Below are 24,211 nucleotides of genomic sequence, written 5' to 3' on the forward strand. Positions count from 1 at the left end.
TAACTTATGTCACTCAGGGGTGGGAAAAAGTGATGCAAGTTACAGAGACCTCCCACTAAACTGGAAGGAGAGGTAGATACGCTAGAGGGTAGGGATAGGATACAGAGGGACCTAGACAAATTGGAGGATTGGGCCAAAAGAAATCTGATGAGGTTCAACAAGGACAAGTGCAGAGTCCTGCACTTAGGACAGAAGAACCCAATGCACCGCTACAGACTAGGGACCGAATGGCTAGGCAGCAGTTCTGCAGAAAAGGACCTAGGGGTGACAGTGGACGAGAAGCTGGATATGAGTCAACAGTGTGCCCTTGTTGCCAAAAAGGCTAACGGCATTTTGGGCTGTATAAGTAGGAGCACGGCCAGCAGATCGAGGGACGTGATCGTTCCCCTCTATTCGGCATTGGTGAGGCCTCATCTGGAGTACTGTGTCCAGTTTCAGGCCCCACACTACAAGAAGGATATGGAAAAATTGGAAAACGTCCAGCAAAGGGCAACAAAACTGATTAGGGGACTGGAACACATGACTTATGAGGAGAGGCTGAGGGAACTGGGTTTATTTAGTCTGCAGAAGAGAAGAATGAGGGGGAATTTGTTAGCTGCTTTCAACTACCTGAAAGGCGGTTCCAAGGAGGATGGATCTAGACTGTTCTCAGTGGTAGCAGATGACAGGACAAGGAGTAATGGTCTCAAGTTGCAGTGGGGGAGGTTTAGGTTGGATATTAGGAAAAACTTTTTCACTCAGAGGGTGGTGAAACACTGGAATGGATTACCTAGGGAGGTGGTAGAATCTCCTTCCCTAGAAGTTTTTAAGGCCCTGCTTGACAAAGCCCTGGCTGGGATGATTTAGTTGGGGATCGGTCCTGCTTGGAGCAGGGGGTGGGACTAGATGACCTCCTGGGGTCCCTTCCAACCCTGCTATTCTCTGGTTCGATGATAAGCGCGATCCACACTGGCGCTATGTCAGCAGGAGACACTCTCCCGTTGGCAGGCAGCGTCTTCACCAGATGCGGAGCATCTGTGCCAACGTAGCGCTTCTAGTGTAGACCTGCCCAGAGTAAAACGAAACCACTTGTACTCTACCCTTTCTGCCTCCCTGGGGCTTGTAACTCAAATCAAAGGCCTCAACCTGAGTTCTCCCCAAAACGTATCTGTTCCTTCACTATCCTAGCAGGACCTCTCCTGACCTCAGCCCTTCATTCCCACAGCCCCCAAGAGACACACTCGTACCCTGGGGCTAGCGAATGAGCTCCTCCTGCCAGCATCAATCCACTGCAATCACTCCACACCCGCATGTAATTACTCCGCATGCATGGCTTTAACGCCAGAGACTTTCCCAGGCAGGCTCCAGCACGTGGCACTTATTAGGGCTCCTCTTCGTCTCGATCCACTCTGGACCTCTCTAGGAAGAGCCCATTTGGAATGGGTTTCGGTTCACGCAGACATCTGCCAGCTGTGGCGGGTCCCGCAGCCACGCGGCTGTGGGCGTGTCTCTAAGAGGGATACTGGGCTGCCCTGGAACTAACCCATTGCCTTTGAGGGCACCACACAAGAAACATGAGTTCGAGTCTCAGCTCTTGATCCATAAGCCGTTGGGTCGGAGAGCCGCACTGAAGCAGGATGTTCTGGCCCAGTGGGGAGAGAGCACAACATCCCTCGCCAGGAATGGGCCCAAGTCCCTTCCGTTCTTCTCCTGAACAAGGGTTGGTGGGGATCGTGGAAAAACTGGAGGGATCTTTTCAGGACACAAGGGGCACCCAGGGGACATAATAAGGAAGCAGACAGGTTCCACCCCCGCTGCCGAGCCAGGGGCTTTAATGTGGCCTCGGCAGCCGCCCTGTGAATAGCTGAGGCGTGGACGTGTCACCTCAGCGATGCACAATAGCTCGGGTAGAAGTGAGCCTGCTGCCCCATCCTGGCTCAGCAGCGGCTGACGGCTGCTTCCCTAGCAGGGGGCACGCAGCAAGGGAGAGTTCGGTTACATCTGATTCGAGGATGAGCCCCACTCACCCTGGGGCCACGCAGGGACGCCCCCTGTTGCCGCAGAAGTCCAGCTAGGTACATACTGGGACACAGTTCCCAGCAGGGGACTTGATGCGTGTGCACTGGTTGTGATGCAGAGTTCAGGAGCAGCTATCGGCCAGAGCGGCCAGGCGCCACGGTGCGCATGTCCTGGAGGCAGAGCTACTTTTAAGTGCTTTAAGGCTGCACTCTGCTGCTACAGGAGACTTGGGGATGCCTGTGCTAGCAGGGGACTGGGCTCAGTGTCCCCTAGGACTTACCAGCTGGTCATCGCTGGAGAGTGTCAAAGTAGCTAGAGGTGATGAAGACAATCCTGCCATGCCCTTCGCTGATCCCACTTCGGATTTGCTTGTGGCGGCTTGTGAAACTTTCCATGCTTTGGCTGTGCTGGAAAAGGCCAATGGGAGCCTTGCCTAGTCCAGGCCAATGGCCTATGCTCCTGAGCACCGCACACGCCCATTAGTGTTGCAAGCATCTACTGTCCTTAACCTGGCACTGCCCATGTCCAGTGCCTGTAATGCATGGATAAGCCTCTTCGACCAAAGCCTCTGAGGCTCCGAAAGCAAGCGCCGAATTTGTTACGCAGAGTTCTTTAAAGAGGCGAGCAGGGGAACTCATGAATCTTGCAGATACTTGCGCAAACCCTGCAGTGTCTTTCTCGATCCCATGACACTTCCTAGACACTTGGACATTGGAACTGGTTTCCACAGAGGTTGAGATGTCCAAGGGTGGTAGGATGGGGGGGGGAAGCAGTGCCCAGGAGTCTGCGATTGTTCATTAACTCTTTTGGAATAGCGCTATGGGATCTTTAACCCCCTGCCTTGATAGATACCAAATACAGGCAGAATCAGTCTCAGTTTCTCAGTTTAACATCTCATCTGATGGACAGAGCGTAACTACTGGTACACGCTATACCATCAGTGGGGCATATGGCCAAGAGCAGATGTCTCATCAGAAGGAGAGAGATTACCAATGGAACCATCTCTCTCAGGCCAACTTTCCCCGCTACAGCTGTTTTATTACCTTGCGAGTTCTCCTTTTCCGCTCAACTCCATTTATGGCACTACGGGGCTAAATCTTTGACAGGCAGAAACGATCAGAGCTAGACTGAAGACAATCCAGTTATATGGATTTACAGCAGCTCCAAATCTGGCCATCTAGCCAGAGCCATCGTTTACATTTCCTCAGGTAGAGTTCCCTATTGATGCACTAACATCACGGGACTGGCAGGAAGGCAGAACAGAACCGGTGGACCACAGGTATCCAGCGCACTGGAAATAGAATGTCTTTGGCTCGTACTCACCGGCTCCTGGAAATAAAGCTGATAGTCAAACACAGGATGGGCTTTGATCATGTCCATGACATTCACTTTGGGGTTCGCGGGTTTGTATGGCGTGTTCAGCCCAGCCACCGCCCTAAGACACCAGCAGCAGGAATCAGAGAGGGAGAAACCAAAAGATCCAGTTTACAAGCAAGAGCGATATGCTCTGATTCAAAGGGCAGACTCCGAATCTGCACACTGGCATTGGGCTGCGCACACACACAGGGGCGTTTACATAGGTCAGGAAGTCGCCCATGAGCAGGCTTCAGAGAGAAGTGTGATATGGACCTTTTCAGGGGCTCCCTCTGAGCTTCAAGCGCATGGAGCTCCTTAACTAGGACTCCACCGCAAAGGAGTCTGGGGGAAGCAGAGCCATTGTTTCTGTGATGGGAGGGCAGCAAGAGCAGCAATTGGTGAACTGGGATGGGGGAGATGGATAGCAGAGACTGTCACTCCTATTACACCCCAGGCCCCAGGAGTAACAACAACATGTTAAGGACCAGATCCGCAATGGGCACAATTCACCATAATCATATTGGCCTACACAGAACATCAATTTACACCATCTAAGAATCTGGCCCCGAGTGCCCAGAGCCGTACCCTGTGGTGAAGCATCACTTGTCAGTGGGGAAGGGCCCAACGAAAGAGGTCACTGAATCCCAGATCTACTCAGTCCACAAACTAAGGCTCTAGCCACCATCACCCCAGTCCTGCAGGCTGGTTTCAGATCCAGCTTCAACAACTGGCTGAATAATTCACCAGGAATTGGCTTAGGCTCTAGGACCCTTACCGTGGCAACATGCATTACATCCACATCGAGAGATCAGAGTCTAAGACCAGAGAGGTTGGGGCAGACCAGCAGGAGGATGTGCAGAGAAAACTCACTGGATTGGGCTGCTCCTCAGGCTGCACTTGTTCAGTGGCTAAACAGAGAAACTGTCTCCTGGGCTGGCATCCCGGCTACTTTTCCCATCACTAGCTTCACCTAGTGAGGCTCTACTCTGAAAAGGGTCCCTACAAATGGTTTTGTGAGAGGTCACGTTTGTTACGCCTCAGTGACTCCATCAAGCATGCTCAGTTGGAACACAGATGTTTTCCTCCACTAGCCAGCACTGGGAACTCAAGCTGGGCTCAGAGTCATGCTGGCATCTTTCCTTCTCACATGGGACCACCACTTCTAAAGGTCCTGTGAGGAAAATTGGGTGCTTGGTGACACCTGTGCAACCCCAGTGCTTTCCGGTTAGGACTTCAGTAGCACCTGAGCAATGCCACTGATTTACACAGGTGTAACTGATCAGAATCTTGTTAATGGTGCAATTGATGATGCCCCCAGAGGAAGAGAATCCAGCTCACTTGCTCTCAGCTGTGTTGGCTCTCGAGGGCTAACGAGAGTAAAGAGCAGTAAAAAATAACCTTTCACCCCTAAAACGAACAGTTCTGCCTCAGACACTCACAACAGGGAGTAGAACTGGTGAGTCAGCAGAGGCCTCTTTGTACACAGTCACTTTTCAGAGTAGAACCTCGCTTCTAACCAAGTTTTGAGCAAATAAATATTTTCAAGAGTCAAGTTGGTGACTGTGGTGATAATTTATATGGTGGAAAAAAAAACACCTTCTGGTCACATTAGTGGGAATCAGGAGCATTTTCTCAGCATTCTCTTCCAAAAATAATCTAATTTCAGGACAGATTAAAAACAACAACCCATGACTAAGTCAGAAAGCTCATTCCATGATACCCCCCCCCCTCTTTGGAGATTAAATTATAGGGGAGACATCCGATGGTGACTTACCTCACTCGCTCTGGGTAAAAGAGGGCCATGTTCCACACCACAGCTCCGCCCCAGTCATGGCCGATGAACACTGCCTGGGAAATGCCCTAGAGGAGTACAGGAAACAAGGAAGGCGTCATTGTGAGCATGTCAATGGGTCAGTGATTTTGGGGAGCAAATGTGGTTTTCAGGGCAGAAGGAACTCCAGATACTCTGGCTAGGAACACAGGAGAGTGATTCAGCACTTACCAGTGGGCACGAAGGGTCTTTGGGACAAGGAGACATTTGGAAGCTCTCCACCAGCCAGAGTGAGAGAGGAGTGCGGCTCAGCTTGCCAATGTGGCAACGTCTTTCTTCCCTACACATTCAGAGCACTCTGCGCCAAACCAGGGGTCTGTCCATCGAGGAGGGGTCGGCCAGGGACTACAGAACAGGCCAATGCTCATTGTTCCCCAGCCCTGGGAGGATGGGGAAAGGGACAGCCAGAGGAGGTGCATTTCCACAGTCCAGCTGCAGAAGCTCTGAGAGCATGGGTCCAATGCAGCCGCAAAGCTAGGGAGTTCTGCTTCATCCTGTCCCCGTGGCAATCACTGCTAGCAAAGCCAGGGAGCAGAGTTCTTTGCTGGCACTTAGCTCCTAATCCAGCAGGCTGGGTAGCCCACCCAGCGTGAAAACCAGCCTACTAGTGACCTTGCAAACCCTCAATCCAGCGTACCAGTCTGTTATCACCAAGGACAAACTTCCATTCACAATGCCCCGGACTCCACCCAGAGCCTGGGGCCGAGCACAGGAACCAAAGCTAGCCTCCCGCCAACCTACAAGCCGGCTGTCAAGTGCAATTCATTTAGCTGCTGGCTGGAGTTTTGCTGGGTCTTTTACAGATGAATCAATTGCTCTCCTGACTCCTGCTGGCTGGGAAGTTTAAGGCCAAAGGCTGGATTCAAAGGGCACCTGGGACGTGGTGTCAGCTGGAGTCTGTGATGGTCTCACTCCCGTAGCCCTCCTGACAGTGCTGTGCTAATGTGTAAAAGAGCCTCTATTGATGTAACTTACAAAGGAGCTGGGAGGAGGGGTTTCTTCCCCATAGCGCCTTACGTCTCCTGCTAGTTGCATTCCTTGTGTCTCTCGGCATGTGGCTTACAGGAATTTAGCCTCCCTTCCATTTACATCAGGTGGCCAAGTTTGAAGCGGATACGTAAGCAGCAGGGTCAGTTACGTGTAGGCAAGTGGGTACAAATCAAAGGCAGGGCAAGAAAATTTGCAGTAGCATAAATCATCAATTTAAGCAGGACAAACCCTTCGCGTAAACACACAAACTACTTTAAACTGCTCTTAAGCTTAGTTCAGTAAGGCCTGGTCCATACACAGAGTTTCACAATCCAACTAGAGGTGCGACTTTAAACCAGTTTAGTTAAAGCAGTTCAAAAGGGTACAGGGGCACTCTTACTGGGGTCTGAGAGGGGCTTATTATAGGTTAGCCTGAACAGATCTCTAACAGATTTAGGACAAGGCACTGGAATAAGTCAGGATATTATGGGTTCTAGTCCCAGCTCTGCTACTGTCTGGGCAACTCGCTTCCCTGCCCTGTGTCTCAGTTTCCCCCTCTGTAGAATGGGGATAGCGATATTTGCCTTTCTTTGAAGAGCTGCAGGTGGACAGTGCTACGTGAGAGCTAAGCCTTGCTGTTAGCCACCACCTCTTAAAACACCGGCTTCGCAATGAGGGCTCAGCAGCTGTCTCTTATTGTAGGAGGCCTGGCCTTGCCACAGAAGGTCAGAGGGAAAGGGGACCCGGCTCTCACGAGAGGCCACTAAACCAACTGCAAAACAGCAGCAAGACGAGGAAAGCAATTTGTTCCAGTTTCGATTGGCCAGGCCCGGCCCGGCCTTACCTTGAAAGACCATGGTCGCATCAGTTTCAACAAGATACAGCTCAAACCACAGCGCTCCCTGTTTAGATGTTATTTGTGTGTCCTGATAGAGGCTGGGCCTGGCCAGACTCTCTCTCCTCCTCTGCACGTCCAGCCTTGCTACAGTACCGAGCTTCTTCAGAGGGCACAGAACCCCCCTGGGGAGCTGAGCCCCCTTGCGGGGACCAGGTGTCACGTCTGGATTTCACAACTACTACTACTTTGTGTTTCACTGAAGCGCTCACAGCACTTACAAATGGAGGCACCATTATCCCCAGATGGGAAACTGAGGCAGAGAGAGGGGGAAGTGACTCACCCAAGGTCACACAACTCATCAGTGGCACAGGTGGGAAGAGAACCCTGTGCATTAGCCATTGGACAACACTGCCTCCTAGTTAAAAGGGGACTGGATACCGAAATGAACCCAAGCCACTGTCCTGCCTGCCTCCTCTCTGCTAGTCTAAGCTACTTGCATGGCCCCTACTTCCATCATACCCGAGCGCCTCACGATCTTCTATGCGTTTATCCTCACAACCCCCCTGCGAGGCAGGGCAGAGCCATTAGTCCCATAGTACAGAGGGGAAACTGAGGCACAGAGGGACTAAGGCCCAGTGGTATTTAGGTGCTTCACTATTGAAATCAATGGGAGTTGAGCCCAGATCCTCGAAGTGACTTGCCCAAGGTCACATGGAGAGCCAGGACTTGAACCCAGGTCTCCCAAATCCATGCCTTAACCATCCGTCTTCATGTCCGCTGGGGTCCAGGGGCTGATGTGAAATGAACTGGTGGGTCTCAGTTGAGTTCCCTGTGGAACAGGCACAACAAAAATGACCCGCAGAAGTGGCACGTTGCTAGCAGTCTCAGCTGACAGGTTACAAACTCAGCGTGTCACGGCCGATGAACAGACTTCCCTCCCACCTCTAAGTGGGGGACACTCGCAGGGGTGCAGGGAAGCTGCTGTTCTGTGTCTACTCAAGACCCTCAGTGTGGTCCCCTTCCGGCTACGGCTGGCCACTGCCAGAGCCTCATCGGCACCGTGCGTTCCAGCAGGGGCGCACGGAGCAGATTTTGATTTAAAACCAGGCTCCTTTGTGAAGCATTTTTCCCCCAAGCTGTGCAACTGCTCAGACGCCAGCTGCTGCAGCAGCAAGAAAGAAAGATCAAGGGCTTGTCAAAAGGTTTTACAATCCGCAGCGGTCACCGGGCCGGGAGGGTTTAATGACAATGTATCGGGTTGGGGCTGCAGAAAGAAAAAAAGCAATCGATCAGGAAACTGCAGGCCCTTCCAGGCAAATGATCCTTAACCGTCCCTAACCAGAGGGGAGCAGCTACCCAGAGCTATTGAGCAGAGCTGCTCCATATGGAACCGCTGGCTCACAGCAACGGCCCGTGCGCCGAAATGGAGATTGAACAGTGCTTAAACAGAGCAGCCATTTCAGACCCAGAAGTTACACTGCAGATTAACGCCCAGTCCCCATCTCCCAGCGCAGGAGACAGAGGGAAGGGCAAGGGGAGCAGATTTCCAGTCCCTTCTGCAGATTCTAGTTCCTCCCAGGCATGCTAGCTGCATCGTTGTGGGTTAGGGTGACCAGATGTCCCAATTTTATAGGGACAGTTATTTGGGGCTTTTTCTTATATAGGCTCCTATTACCCCCCACTCCGTCCCGATGTTTCACACTTGCTATCTGGTCACCCTATGTTAGGTACATACCATAGAGACACAGCCCCGCCGGCAGGGCCACTCTGGAGGCAGGCAGGCAGGGAAGGGAAGGCGGCTCGGGGAAACCCCTGTGTGCACGGCACGGGCAGCGAGGATTGGAATAGAAGGGACTATGCCTAGTGCTGTGTCGTCACCCCTCCTGGCACAGCACCGGATCCACCTCTGCCGCAGAAATAGTACGTCCCGTTAGCCAGCACATCGCCCCAGTGCCACAAGAGGCACTTGACGGAGGCATTACGCTGGCCAGCCACTGCTGTGGACGTGCTGCACCTCCGCCCCCACCCAGGGGCCTAGCTGAGCATGCCGTCAGCGATGCCGATGTACGAGGTGGCCATGGGTGGCGCATCAGCTGCCCGTTCGGGGAGGCCTGCCCCCAGCCCTTCTTCCCCACCCATCCCCCACTGGAGCCCCCGAACCCACACATGGCCACCAGCCCTGGGCCACTCAACCAGCCCCAGCATCCCCAGCCTCAGATTGCCGGGCACCAGTCTCAGCCACCCTGAGTCCTGGGCCACAGGCCGGCCCACCCAAGCCCAGACCACAGGGGAAGAGCGAGAAGCAGGAGGGGTCTCTGGGTGAAGCGTGAGTGGAGCCATGCCTGGCTGTTTGGGGAGGCTCAGTCTCCCCTGGCCTGTGATACCCACTGCCCATGGGGGTGGCCCAAGACTGGACCCAATAGGGGTATGTGGATGAAGGGCCAGAGCTAGGATGGGGTAGAGTTGGGGCTGGGGATATTAGCAGAGCTGGGGACGGGGAGCCTGGACCTGGAAATGGCACAGATCAGGATTGATCGTTGCCCTTCTTTGCTCCTTTTCCAATTTTAATAGCTATTTTTAGAGTCACATTTACCTAAAGCGTAAGGGTCCTTCTTGATTAATTCAGCAAACTCCACCACCACCCCCAGCACACCTGACAGGTGTGTAAAACATGGGTTAGAACGGCAGAATCTGTCCACATATGTGTATGCATTCATGAATGGGATATTAAACAATCTGGTAGAGTACTTTGCCCAAGGGCAACATAACCCAACCGCCAGCCTCACTCCTAGGACCAGCCACATTTACTGGCAAATCTTTCCACAGCTCTGCCCCGTGTGACATTTGCACGTGAACAATGGTGTGAACGCTGGGTTAATCAATATCGGACTTAAATCCAGCCAGCCTACAATGCACAGACTGCAGAGAGATTTATTCCACCTCTTCACAACAATCTGATCGTTCTCCATACAGTCAAATGGATTGGCCAGCTCTGAAGTCTAGGTAGCAGTCACTGAGGAACAGCCCAATAAACTGGCACCTCCTCGCCGGGAGTCCTGGAAATCAGGAGCAGATATTGATGCGCCAGGACTTGCACTTTGAAAAGCTTACGAATATTGGTTCTGCTCTCGCTGCATCTTCGTGAGCAGATGACTAAGAGCAAGTCTGTGGCTTACTTTTGCTGCCTGTTTTCGCCAAAGCAGATTCGCGACTGAAATATGGTTGGATCTGAGGGAAGATGGGGGCGGGAGGAGAAGAGGATGGTCAAGAGCATCCTCTCTTCCTCTCCTCTAATGGAGGAGAAGAGGATGGTCACACTTGACTGGAACTCAGGAGATGTAGAGTCGCTTCCTGGCTTTAGCCAGAGCTCTCCCCATTCCCATGCTACCTCCCAACACTGCTGTGAGGCAGGGGGGAAGTGCTCCTAACCCCATTCTACCGAGACTAAATGACTGGCCTAAGGTTCCTTGGCAAAGGAAGGAACTGTAAGCAGACCTCCTGAGTCCCAGGCCAGCACCCTGACCTCTGGGCCATATTTCGTCCCCTATCAACCCATCACTTTCGTGAGCAGTCAATTCCATCCGTAGACTGAAGGGGCCCTGTCCCAGGTAGGTGCCCAAAGTGAAACCTAGCATTTGCAAAAAATGCATCCACAGAGCTGTAAGATGCCAAGTTAGCATATCGGCTAAGACTCAGCTCAAGAAAGGGCTCCATTTGCGACTCACCTGGAGGAGCCTGCAAGAATCACAGCTTGAATCTTGGCTGGAGTAGCACGGAACAGACCCACACACACAGTCACAGCCTATCTGGCCACCAGGTTACTCCTGGGGGAATTCTACGCCACTGGGCACATGCAGAATTCATCTGCCCACCCACAGATATTTTTTCCCACTGCAGAAAATACATTCTGGGGGAGAGGAGCCGCAGTTATGCCTTTCGCCCACCAGTGGCTGCTGTGGCACCAGAACAGAGGGCAGTTGGCTCACTGGCCATAGCAGCCCAGCAGCCAATACGGGGGAGGAGAGGCTGCATTCCCCACAGCACCCTGACCACGGGGCCAGGTGAGGAGGCACAGGATGGGGGGGGGAACAGACAGAGCAGGGCACATGGGGCTACTGGGGGATTACATGGACTGGGCTTCAGAATGGCGAGTGAGGGGACAGACTGGGGCAGGGGCTGCATGGGAGAGGAGGGTGCAGGGACACAGGGACAGGAGAAGAGAGGTGGCTGAGTGGGGTGCAGGGACACCTGGGGACAGGGGCAGATGTGCCTGACTGAATGGGAGAGGCTAGGGGTCAGCTGGGGTCTGCCTGGGAGAAGCTCCCCAACTCTGTAACAATCCCACCCCCCAAAAGGTTCCATACTTCTCCCACCCACATCCAGCAACCCCCAGGTTCACTCCCAGGCCCTCTTCCCGGCAATTACGTTCCTCTCCCTCAGCTCCTCCGTTATCCCTGACTGCCCCAAGCCTTTGCACTGCTGCTGAGGGGTGCGGGAAATACTTTTCTGCATTGCAGTTTAAATGAATTATTCCTCAAAGCTCTCTCTTAATATGCCGAGTAAGGAATCTATTTGTCAAAAAACAGTTCCTGAATCATTTTTGTCGTCTGTATTGTTACACACATATGTGCCCACAGGTGTTTTGAAATAAATTACCAAAATAATTGAAGCTGGCATAATTATAATATGTTATTTTGACAAATAAAATATGAAGAATTCTGCAAAATTTTTAATTTTTGGCACAGAATTCTTCCAGGAGTAACCAGGTGCACTGGGGAGATTGCAGATTACTGGTGAACTGCAACCGTAATCCTGACATACTAAGCCACCAGCACGCATCACCTAGCTCCCACACGCAACCCTTCCATAAACAAACCAACAGCATGTGCAGCCCAGTGCTACATATAACCCTACCACAAACTGCAAGCGAGCCCAATAACCCATCTGGGTACACACAGCAAAGAGAAACATCCCAGTTACAGCACCCTCTCTCTATGGGGCTAGAAAAGAGTACAGTAAGATACGCTTTTAACAATTACCAATACCTCTCTCAAGTCAAATGAGTTGCATTAGGGAGCATTCTAGTCTGTAACGAACCTTGGATTCTAGCCAGCATTTGAATAATGAAGTGGACATGAACACTGGTCTTGGACTGAAATCAGCTTGGCAGTGGATGGGGTTGTGAAATTAACAGCTGAACAGTTATAACAAGAGACACATGGACCGTGGTGTGAAAAGGCCATCCGAAGAACCCACTAAGCATTCCCAGCCTTTGAACGGAAAAGGGCCCAATGGAAGAGGCTCGGGCATCTCTTGCTGCAGTCCCCTGGAGTAGGATTTAGAAATGCATTCATGGGAACACTCTATAGAACAGCCTTCTAAGAGATCCTGAATTGAACTGGACAGGCTTGATTCTCCACGGCCCTGCTCCATGCACAGACTCATACACTCCCGGACAAAGCAGGAGTAGAACTATGTACAGGTGCTAATGACAACGCAACCTGCAACACGGTGATGGTTCATGGCTCAGCAATCCTAGCTCAGGGGCACTCAACAGCACATGGGCACACAATCAGCAGCCGGAAATATCTGCCACTCCAAGTATGGCGAGTGTTCCATCATTAGGTGACTTGTCCCTCTCTTCCTGGAGTCAGCTTGTCATGGGGAACTAGCTGTCCCCGAACTCCATACCATACTTAATACAATCCCTTTTGTAAAGCGCCAGATGGAAAGATGTTGATCTATCCCAGCCCTGGGCACCCACCCACCAAGAAAAGACCGCCCCACGCTGAGAACCTAATCAACCCCGATGAAAGCAGCAGGGCCTGCCACAATGGGCTTATCAAGGCTAGGAAGGAGAGGTTGGCTCCTTGTGACATTTCACTTTTAAAAGCCTTTCATGATGCTTTCTACACAGCCGCTGCTGAAAGGAAATGTTAATTGGGTTTCTGGAAGACTGCGGTGGTGTCAGAGAAGGGCTGACATGTAAGATCTGACTTATCAGCCCGGGAACCCTTGTGCTGCAGTTGAGTCTGCACATCAATTATATGACAAACTCAATTCCTCCATCTTATCTTCCTAATTATTTTTCTTTCACCCTGTCCATATTCACCGCCCTGGAAAAATGCATTAAATGGATCATCACAGATCCTAACAAAGCTAGGAACAGCAGGAGCCGAATTTCCAGGCTTATAGAAACTGAAGGTCATACTAGATGAAAAAGGTGGCAGTTTCCACGATATGCATCTGAGGAAGTGAGCTGTAGCTCACGAAAGCTTATGCTCTAATAAATCGGTTAGTCTCTAAGGTGCCACAAGTCCTCCTTTTCTTTTTTAGATGAAAAAGTTTACCCTGAGGTCACAGATTTGACCTACTACCTTGAAGTTGAGAGATTATTCATGGTCTTGGGCTTAGCTAGGTCCCAAATTTTCTCCTACAAGCACTGAGGTAGCTCCAATGTCTTAGAGGTAAGAAGTCCCTTAGAGCAGCGGGCCAGCCGCCAGGCAAGCTTTGCTCCCAGATCTCACGCGCGGTAGGGTCCCTCTAGCAGTCCTGGAAGGTGCTACGGCTACAGAAGGTCATACCCATAGAGAGAGGTGGTTGCTTGGGGAGACTGTATGGAACCCTGAGAGCTGTAAAGCTCAGACCGTGATACCCTGAGCTTTCCTGGGGGAAAGCCAACAGCGTGACTGGAGCACAGGGGAGACGAAGACCCATTCTATTCACCAGGCAGGCTGCCACACCCTGAACCAGCGGAAGCTTTCCTTGAAGGGCTTGCCTTCCCAGGCATGGCACATTGCAGCCAGCCAACCTGCAGGTCACAAGAGCAAATATTAACCCTCCTAACATCCTTGGGAGGCATCCCCAGTCTGGGGAAACTGAGGCAGTGTGGGTGAGTGACTTGCCGGGAGTGAGTCACTCTTGAGCTGGAAGTTGAGCAACCATCCTGGGGCCACGGCAATTAGAACCCTGCATTCAGTCCAGGAAAGCCAGAACTCAGAAAGGAGCTGGACAAAGAGCCTCTGAAGCTAACAGCAGGCCGGAGGGGTTGAGTTACGAAGGAAGACTGAGAGGTAGGTAGGTTGATATCACTTGGTCAGGGGGGCACTCATGGGAGGGGCAGGGCAACTCAAACATTCGGGGGGTAAATAGCAAGAGCGGGAAGCAATAATCGGTAGGTGGGTGACACACGCCCCTCCATTGTACCACCTGTACAGAGACCCCAGCAATGAGGGTGGCATAAATGATTGTACGTGGCAGATTCATGCAATACCATTGACGTTTTAGGTCAGTTCCCTGCCCTCCTCCGAAGATGGACCAGGGAAGAGTCTTCAAAGGAAAGTCAGGGGCTTCTGTCATTTAGGACATTTAAAGAGAGGCAGCATGGTCTAGTGGACAGGATACTGGTGACCTGGTTTTATTCCTGGCTCTCTGTCGCTGAGCAGCTGTGAAATCTTGGGCAAGTCTTATTTAGACTGTAAGCTCTTTGAGACGGGGCTATCTATGGATATGTACAGCACCTAACACAATAGGCCCCAAATGAGATCTAAGTGCTCTCTATATCAGTGCTTCTCAAGCTATCTGATGTGGGGGACCGGCAATTTTTTTCCCCCCAATATGCACACAGACCAGCAGCCGATGGCTCGTGGACCAGCACCGGTCAGCGGACCACCACTTTGAGTAGCACTGCTCAAAATAGATAACAGGCTGGCAAAAACCCTAGATATTATACTATAGGGAACAATCTTGCATTGGCTGGGGGAGATGGACACAATCAGTCTCCTCCATTTCTTGAATCATGCCGTTGTTATAGGGTTCCTGTTCTGTTTACACTTACACACACACACACACACACACACACACCCCCACCCACCCGGCTCAAAGCTGTGCTTTCACAAGCAATCACAAAAACAACAAGGAGTCTGGTGGCACCTTAAATACTAACAGATTTATTTGGACATAAGCCTTTGTGGGTAAAAAACCCCATCTCTTCAGACCCAGAAGTGGGTTTTTTACCCACAAAGGCTTATGTCCAAATAAATCTGTTAGTCTTTAAGGTGCCACCGGACTCCTTGTCGTTGTTGTGGATACAGACTAACACAGCTACCCCCTGATACTAAGCAATCACGGTCACTCAAAACATAGTTTAATAAAAACACCAGCATTGCACTGAAGAGATCCTCAGACACACAATGCACAATTAAACCAACCTGCTAAACACGTTTCCAGCCACCGCAAACGTTGCAGAGAATTTCCAGGCTAGGCTGCTGGGATTTGGGCAGCTGACGGTAGGAGCTAAGCACACAAACAGCATTCCCATCAATCAGACTGCTTAGGAGACAGGATAGATTTTCCTTTTCGGGAAGGATCAAACAAACAAGTGAATAAATACCTGATTTTTCAAAAAGCGAGTGTTATCTGATGAGCAAGCAAAGTTTGTTTTGTCCCAATTGCTTTAAGTACCTAGGGCCTCCCAAGAAACATAGATTGATACGATCTCCTGCAAAACATTTTTTAGATTACTTACCTCCTGGGATCAGTAGCACGGCTCTTAAACTCCATCCCCATACAGTTATAGCTGGGCAGCAGATGGTGCAAAGAGCATTTCATCTGCAAGCGAATTAAGTGAAACATGGAACACACCCCTCCACAAATGGGTTAGCCACACAGATTTAACAGTTAGCACTTATATGGTGCGTCCACGTTTAATTAAATTTCAGATGCTTGCCACTGCCATCTGGATCGTGACAAGAGGGCGGCTGAGAAAGGGCCTTTAGAGTGGGGAACGGGCAAGAAAAATAATGGAAGAACCATTCAAGTAAGCAACCATTCAAGTAAGGAGAAAGGAAAGGATGCTTTGAACAGTTCATCAAGTGCTGCCAGGCACTACAGAGCATTTGATATAATGTCTGCAGGAGGAAGGACTCCTGAGGGATTCAAGATGAGATATGGAGCCTTTCATCTCTAGTTTGCCATTTCAAAATCTGACCTGGGTTGGTAGTTAACTCAAGGGATCTCCCTTGACATTAAAGCGGCAAAGAGATGAAAGTACCTCTGGCTCTCAGCGTCTGTAAACTGAATGGAGTGAGGCTGGGAAGAGATTGTCTCATGGCCTGGGGACAGCCGTAGCAGCTGGGAATATTCATCCAGAAGGACCCCAAGGAACATTATAAGCCACACAAGGGACCACATTGCCCCTCACCTAAATGCAGCAACGTATGGGGTAAAACACGGCAGCCACTTAACATCACACATCAATGCTACACAATTATAGAACAAAGTGATAAACAGCCTTGTTCACTCTACAAGGGGGACATTTTAGGGTTGGCAAAATGCAGCTGTATGCCCAAAACAATGGCTTTTTAGCCAAAGCCCGGCTCTTGGATAGGCTGCCCTGGGACCCTGAATAACCACCAGTAGCCAGGACGACAAATACTTTTCTGTCTCATCCAACAGATAGCACCTCCAACAGTGCCCCCTAGCACCAAGCCGGGGCACTGCTTCCCTACCAATTAAAGGAAAGAGAGTGCTCAATGTGAACGACACTTCCTGCTGCACATGGGGGTTCCTTAAAAACTGCCCATCCACACACTGACCCAGCCTAGCTACAGAGTTCTCGGTAGGCAAAGAGTTAACAACATAACCTTTCTGCCACTGGGAAGTCTGCTTACTCAGAAGCGTCCAGAACACACAGAGGAGGGGGAAGCTGTAGCGGGGTTGATTCTTTATCAAGTGATTCAGGCATTGTTTAAAAATTATGTAGCAGAAGGTTCCCAATTAGCCAGTGGGTATTTAAGATGCAATTAAACTTCTCCTTCAAGCAGCAAAGCAAAAAAAGTTGTCACGTTCCTTGGAAGAACCTGCAGATGGCAAAGAGGTTTTAATCCTGTCCCTGTTGCTTTACACTGGATTCTCTTTCAGCAGCACACGTGTCCTTGGAGGGAAAGCTGGCAACCTACATAGCAGGATGATGGGACTCACAAGGAATGCATTAGAGAAAGGAGCTAGCAGAGAGTTGGCCAACTGTTTGTGAAATTTCCTTTGTGAAATCCCAGACAGCTAATTCCTTCAGTAGTAAAGACCACAGAGGGGCATAGCAATTAGAAATGATGAGCATCTGTCAGGTTGTCTACACATGGAATACAGAACAGTACATACGTTCAGCCAGATATGGAGAGAGGCAGGGGCCAAGAGTGGAATCTCAACCAAGCAGAGCCGATTGGACTTGTTCCCACCAGGTCTACAGGGGTCCATCTACACGACCTATGGGCTTTTGAGTGTAGGGAAGAGCACCACATGATGCAGGATACTTCAAAACATGGCTGTATAGCAATGTATGAGAAAATGCTACTTCCCTCCCAGGCCTTCTCCAGACTGCTTGCACTGGGCAGGATACAATTCAAGCCAAACTCTACCTGTAATTGAGATGCAAAATGCCCAAATTATTGATACCAGGTTTGATCTCTTAGGTGGCTTGTGAGGCTGGGCCAAAAAGGGTTAAGCAACTTGCAGGCTAATTGATCCAGATTCAACCTTTAGAGACACAGTAGTAAACAGTTGTGCTTTTTGTGTGTTTACATATATCTTGTTAGAGGTTGACAATGTAACCAAATAGTTCCTGTCTATGGCTGTATTCTGTTAATTCAGAGATCAAAAGAAGATCTTAACATTTAAATGTACTGATATCACTGTCTTAATTTCTCTTTGAAGTCGGTGGTAAATCTTCTGTAAAATGACGAAGATAAGCAACTGCCTTATGTTAATCCATGTAGCTAATTACCAGGGATGTTTGGGAAATGGGTCTACTTCCAAGCCAAAACGATTGCCTATTCTTCACCAAGGACTGCATGCTGCACCAGAATCATAGAATCGTAGAATATCAGGGTTGGAAGGGACCTCAGAAGGTCATCTAGTCCAACCCCCTGCTCAAAGCAGGACCAATTCCCAGTTAAATCATCCCAGCCAGGGCTTTGTCAAGCCTGACCATAAAAACCTCTAAGGAAGGAGATTCTACCACCTCCCTAGGTAACGCATTCCAGTGCTTCACCACCCTCTTAGTGAAAAAGTTTTTCCTAATATCCAATCTAAACCTTCCCCACTGCAACTTGAGACCATTACTTCTCGTTCTGTCATCTGCTACCACTGAGAACAGTCTAGAGCCATCCTCTTTGGAACCCCCTTTCAGGTAGTTGACAAATCCCCCCTCATTCTTCTCTTCTGCAGGCTAAACAATCCCAGCTCCCTCAGCCTCTCCTCATAACTCATGTGTTCCAGTCCCCTAATCATTTTTGTTGCCCTTCGCTGGACTCTCTCCAATTTATCCACATCCTTCTTGAAGTGTGGGGCCCAAAACTGGACACAGTACTCCAGATGAGACCTCACCAATGTCGAATAGAGGGGAACGATCACGTCCCTTGATCTGCTCGCTATGCCCCTACTTATACATCCCAAAATGCCATTGGCCTTCTTGGCAACAAGGGCACACTGCTGACTCATATCCAGCTTCTCGTCCACTGTCACCCCTAGGTCCTTTTCCACAGAACTGCTGCCTAGCCATTCGGTCCCTAGTCTGTAGCTGTGCATTGGGTTCTTCCGTCCTAAGTGCAGGACCCTGCACTTATCCTTATTGAACCTCATCAGATTTCTTTTGGCCCAATCCTCCAATTTGTCTAGGACCTTCTGTATCCTATCCCTCCCCTCCAGCGTATCTACCACTCCTCCCAGTTTAGTATCATCCGCAAATTTGCTGAGAGTGCAATCCACACCATCCTCCAGATCATTTATGAAGATATTGAACAAAACCGGCCCCAGGACCGACCCTTGGGGTACTCCACTTGATACCGGCTGCCAACTAGATATGGAGCCATTGATCACTACCCGTTGAGCCCGACAATCTAGCCAACTTTCTACCCACCTTGTAGTGCATTCATCCAGCCCATACTTCCTTAACTTGCTGACAAGAATACTGTGGGAGACCGTGTCAAAAGCTTTGCTAAAGTCAAGAAACAATACATCCACTGCTTTCCCTTCATCCACAGAACCAGTAATCTCATCATAAAAGGCAATTAGATTAGTCAGGCATGACCTTCCCTTGGTGAATCCATGCTGGCTGTTCCTGATCACTTTCCTCTCATGCAAGTGCTTCAGGATTGATTCTTTGAGGACCTGCTCCATGATTTTTCCAGGGACTGAAGTGAGGCTGACTGGCCTGTAGTTCCCAGGATCCTCCTTCTTCCCTTTTTTAAAGATTGGCACTACATTAGCCTTTTTCCAGTCATCCGGGACTTCCCCGGTTCGCCACGAGTTTTCAAAGATAATGGCCAATGGCTCTGCAATCACAGCCGCCAATTCCTTCAGCACTCTCGGATGCAACTCGTCCGGCCCCATGGACTTGTGCACGTCCAGCTTTTCTAAATAGTCCCTAACCACCTCTATCTCCACAGGGGGCTGGCCATCTCTTCCCCATTTTGTGATGCCCAGCGCAGCAGTCTGGGAGCTGACCTTGTTAGTGAAAACAGAGGCAAAAAAAGCATTGAGTACATTAGCTTTTTCCACATCCTCTGTCACTAGGTTGCCTCCCTCATTCAGGAAGGGGCCCACACATTCCTTGGCTTTCTTCTTGTTGCCAACATACCTGAAGAAACCCTTCTTGTTACTCTTGACATCTCTGGCTAGCTGCAGCTCCAGGTGCGATTTGGCCCTCCTGATAACATTCCTACATGCCTGAGCAATATTTTTATACTCTTCCCTGGTCATATGTCCAACCTTCCACTTCTTGTAAGCTTCTTTTTTATGTTTAAGATCCGCTAGGATTTCACCATTAAGCCAAGCTGGTCGCCTGCCATATTTACTATTCTTTCGACTCATCGGGATGGTTTGTCCCTGTAACCTCAACAGGGATTCCTTGAAATACAGCCAGCTCTCCTGGACTCCTTTCCCCTTCAAGTTAGTCCCCCAGGGGATCCTGGCCATCTGTTCCCTGAGGGAGTCGAAGTCTGCTTTCCTGAAGTCCAGGGTCCGTATCCTGCTGCTTACCTTTCTTCCCTGTGTCAGGATCCTGAACTCAACCAACTCATGGTCACTGCCTCCCATAAACTATAAAGGGGACTCTTGGGTCCTGATCCTTTCTATCTCAAATCTGCTAAAGCTTTATCAGAGGAAGCACTGAGCCACAAGACTGAGGTCTCCAATTTCACTTTGGGTCACCCTGATATGGAACATTGGACTATATCCATGGACTAATTCTGAAAGAACTCTTTGCAACACTCAAGTTCACTGTCTCTACTATGAAACTGGTCGACAAACTCGATTCATATCTGTATGTATAATGATCTTTTAACCAATACTCTCTCTCTCTGCTTTTTGAATAAATTTTAATTTTGTTAATAAGAATTGGCTATTAGCATATCTTTGGGTAAGATCTGAAATATTCTTTGACCTGTGGAGTAACGTGTACTATCCTTTGGGACTGGCAGAACTTTTTATATGACGAACAAGATTTTCAATAATCTTCATCGTATTTGACGTGGCTGTCGGGATGGAAGCCCAAGGCTGGATTGCTTTAACGAAACTGTGTTTTGGCTTCTGTGTAACCAGTATGGTATTGTAGAAGCTGTTTTGTTGCTAGCTGGGTGAATCTAAGTATTGGAATAACCACCAGGTTTGGCGATTATCTGTCCCATTCTTTGCAGTTTGCCCTAATCGAGCAGCTTCAACGTGCTCCCCACCCAAGACTCTGGTCACGGTGGCGTAGTCTGACTGGGATACAAATTACCACAGGTTAATTGGGTTTTTTGGATCAGAACCACATGTGTGTCAAAAATTAATTTTGATACTGGAGAGTTTTTAAAGGTTAAAAATCAGCTACAGATCATATGAAGATCTTGACAGAAATTAACAGAAATTGAAGAATTATGCTCACAGAGGGGGTTGTCTTTTAAGAAAAAGGCCCCAGAGGAAGAACTGAAAAAATCTGTTAACGGTCAGCAATCAGGAAGCAGGAGCAGTAAGAAACAAGCAGCAACTTGAACATGAACAAAAACTGGCAGATCTTTGATTGCAGAAAAAGTAAAAGATAGCGGATATGGACTTAAAGAATAGCCTCAGAGATTTGAGATTGGTGAGGCATATGCAGAGAAATCAAGATTTGTATTAAAGCCCAGATCAGAATAAGTATAATCACAACACGAACGCATGAACAGTATAACAGAACAACCCATGTTACACAGACTGACGCATCTTACGGGGAACACACAATGAAGATGGAAGAGGGAACCCTTCTTCCTCGAGTTTGGTGTTAAGGTTCCCATGGTCCGACCATCCCAACTAGGGGCCGGGTGTACTCCTCTTTTCTGTCCCTTTCCCTTTCCTCCACATGTCTGGGACCATATCTGCTTAAGTTTCAGCCCCCTGCCCATGTCTGGTATTCTGTGGGGACCAATTTTAGCTGCTTGTATGGCCATGCCAGGCCAATGCATTTCACAGTGGCTTTGACCTGTCAATGCAGTCTCAAACCTGCTCAGAAAGGTTCAAATAAACTCTTAAAACCAGACTATTATTGTGGTTACTATGTTTATATTGCTCAATCTTATGACCCTTGGGTCAATCAGTCATGCTAACTCGAGGCCTTATGCTAACTGCTAACTTATGGCCCAGCCTGTTTAAGACATTCATTTTACATACTCTTACTTACATTACAGCTTTAAGTGTTGATTTCTTAAACATCTTAACATGTCTTGAAGGTACACAGGCCTGAACCCAGATTATGAATTACCCAAGCTTAGGTCAGCTCATACTTGGAAGACCAGGTCAACATACCCACCTTCCAAAACTCACATGACTCCTTGTTTCATGATGGCCATAAATAAGGCCCCAATCCTAAGAGGTGCGGCCAACCCCTCACTCACAATGAGCACAAACAGGAGTAGCAGGTGTTCAGCACCTCACAGGATCAAACCCACTGCGGACAGGAAGAGCAGACTCTTCCAGCTCCTTGAAATGAAAAAGAACAGAGTTGTTCCCAAAAGGCACAAGGTGTTTTCAAATATACACATGGCCAGCAAGCCTCCGAACACTATGAAGTTTTAAAACGGGCGTAGCCTGATCAAATAACCCTAGCCTCAGCAAGAACCCTAGCCGCGGCATTCCTTAGCGTGCACTTGCTCACAATAGGCCCGAAGTCCGGAGAAGAGAAAATTACGATGAGCAGTTGAAGAGAGAAGTGGGGTTTTTATCCACGAAAGCTTATACCCAAATAAATCAGTTAGTCTTTAAGGTGCCACCAGACTCCCTGATGTTTTTGCAGATACAGACTAACATGGCTACCCCCTGATACTTTGTTTCCTCTGAACCTTTTCTCAATAGAGGGGAGCCTTACTCCAGCAAAATTACAGACACAATTAAGAGACGTTTTGGGGCAGGGCCACAGCCACGTTCAGATCTGTGGCAACGGCTGCCTTCTGCTCAGAAACGTACAGAGGATGGCAAACATTTTATCTATTGGGAGCGAGTGGCTGTAGCTGCTGGAGGGTGAGTGGCATTTCCTTGGAGTCTTTGCTGTTGAGGGCACAAACATGCCCTGCAGTCACATTTCCCTATGCACTGCAGGATGGGGATTGCCATCTGGGGGACATGTTTACAATATATGGGGACACTGTTCTTATAGTCTTATCAATAACATAACATAGGAATGGCCACATTGGGTCAGACCAATGGTCCATCTAGCCCAGTATCCAGTCTTCTGACAGTGGCCAGTGCCAGGTGCTTCAGAAGGAATGAACAGAACAGGGCAATTATTGAGTGATCCATCCCCTGTCGTCCAGTCCCAGCTTCTGGCAAACAGAGACTAGGGACACTCAGAGCATGGGGTTGCATACCTGACCATCTTGACTAACTGATGGACCTATCCTTCATGAACTTATCTAATTGTTTTTTGAACCCAGTTATAGTTTGGCCTTCACAACACCCTCTGGCAAGGAGTTCCATAGGTTGACTGTGCGTTGTGTGAAGAAATACTTCGTTTTGTTTTAAACCTGCTGCATATTAATTTCATTGGGTGATCCCTGGCTCTTGTGTTGTTTGAAGAAGTAAACAACACTTCCTTATTCATTTTCTCCACACCAATCATGATTTTATAGACCTCTATCCATATCCCCTCTTAGATGTCTCTTTTCCAAGCTGAGAAGTCTGTCTTTTTAATCTCTCCTCATAAGGAAGCTGTTCCATGCCCCTAATCATTTTTGTTGCCTTTCTCTGTATCTTTTCCAATTCTAATATATCTTTTTAGAGATGGGGCAACCAAAACTGTTCAAGGTACCATGAATTTGTATAGTCGCATTATGACATTTTCTGTCTCGTTGTCTCTCTCTTTCTAATGGTTCCTAACATTGTTTGCTTTTTTGACGGCCGCTGCACTGAGCCGATGTTTTCAGAGAACTATCCACAGTGACTCCAAGATCTCTTTCTTAAGTGGTAAGAGTTAATTTAGACCCCATCAGCTTGTATGTATAGTTGGAATTATGTTTTCCAATGTGCATTACTTTGCATTTATCAACATCAAGTTTCATCCACTATTTTGTTGCCCAGTCACCCAGTTTTGTGAGATCCCTTTCTAAAACTTCACAGTCTGCTTTGGACTTAATTGTCTTGAGTAATTTTGTATGATCTGCAAATTTTGCCACCTCACTGCTCACCCTTTTCCAGATCATATATGAATATGCTGAAGAGCATTGGTCCCAGTAAAATATTTTGGGTATACAGTACCCTGCAGTACTGCTTAGGGGCCCCAAGGCATGGTTCAGGACCCCACTGTGCCAGGTGCTGTACAAACAAAAAGATAGATTGTAAAATCTTTGGGGGCAGGGGCTAAGTAAACGGGTGTCCCTTGCAGGTACCACTGCGCTGTTAGCACAGAGGAATAATGGTGTAGTGCACGCCTGTGTGAAATGAGTTTGGCAGATCTCAGCCCAGACCCACCAAGCAGGCAGGTGTCTGCATCACAAAAACTATCACTGCTGTTGGTCCCTTTTGTTGGCAGCCTCAGAGAGGTGGTCAGGGATTGAATAGGCCAGGGGGAGTACGTTCACCTCTTGGCCAGAGAAGTGGTCTCTCCAGGTGAGGGCTGAGGCTCACTGGTGTGCTGTGTTTATGAAGATTAAGCATAGCCCCACTGTGCAGAAGGCTGTTCCTATCTAGTTAGAGTCCCTTCAAACTATGGCTCC

The 24,211-nt window shown here is 49.2% G+C and overlaps 1 protein-coding gene across 3 annotated transcripts in view; it reads right to left on the reverse strand.

Annotated features, from left to right (window-relative positions):
• Window positions 1–24,211, reverse strand: part of EPHX2 (epoxide hydrolase 2) — a 114,355-nt gene that overhangs the window by 38,042 nt on the left and 52,102 nt on the right. For all 3 annotated transcript variants that reach the window (XM_073335538.1, XM_073335537.1, XM_073335539.1), the window contains 2 exons: window positions 5,129–5,214; window positions 3,322–3,433 (listed from right to left, as the gene is read on the reverse strand). In XM_073335538.1, coding sequence (XP_073191639.1) covers window positions 3,322–3,433; window positions 5,129–5,214 — 198 coding nt within the window. The remainder of the gene's footprint in view (window positions 1–3,321; window positions 3,434–5,128; window positions 5,215–24,211) is intronic.

The sequence above is a fragment of the Lepidochelys kempii genome, chromosome 3, assembly GCF_965140265.1.
Source record: "Lepidochelys kempii isolate rLepKem1 chromosome 3, rLepKem1.hap2, whole genome shotgun sequence".
NCBI lineage: Eukaryota > Metazoa > Chordata > Testudines > Cheloniidae > Lepidochelys > Lepidochelys kempii.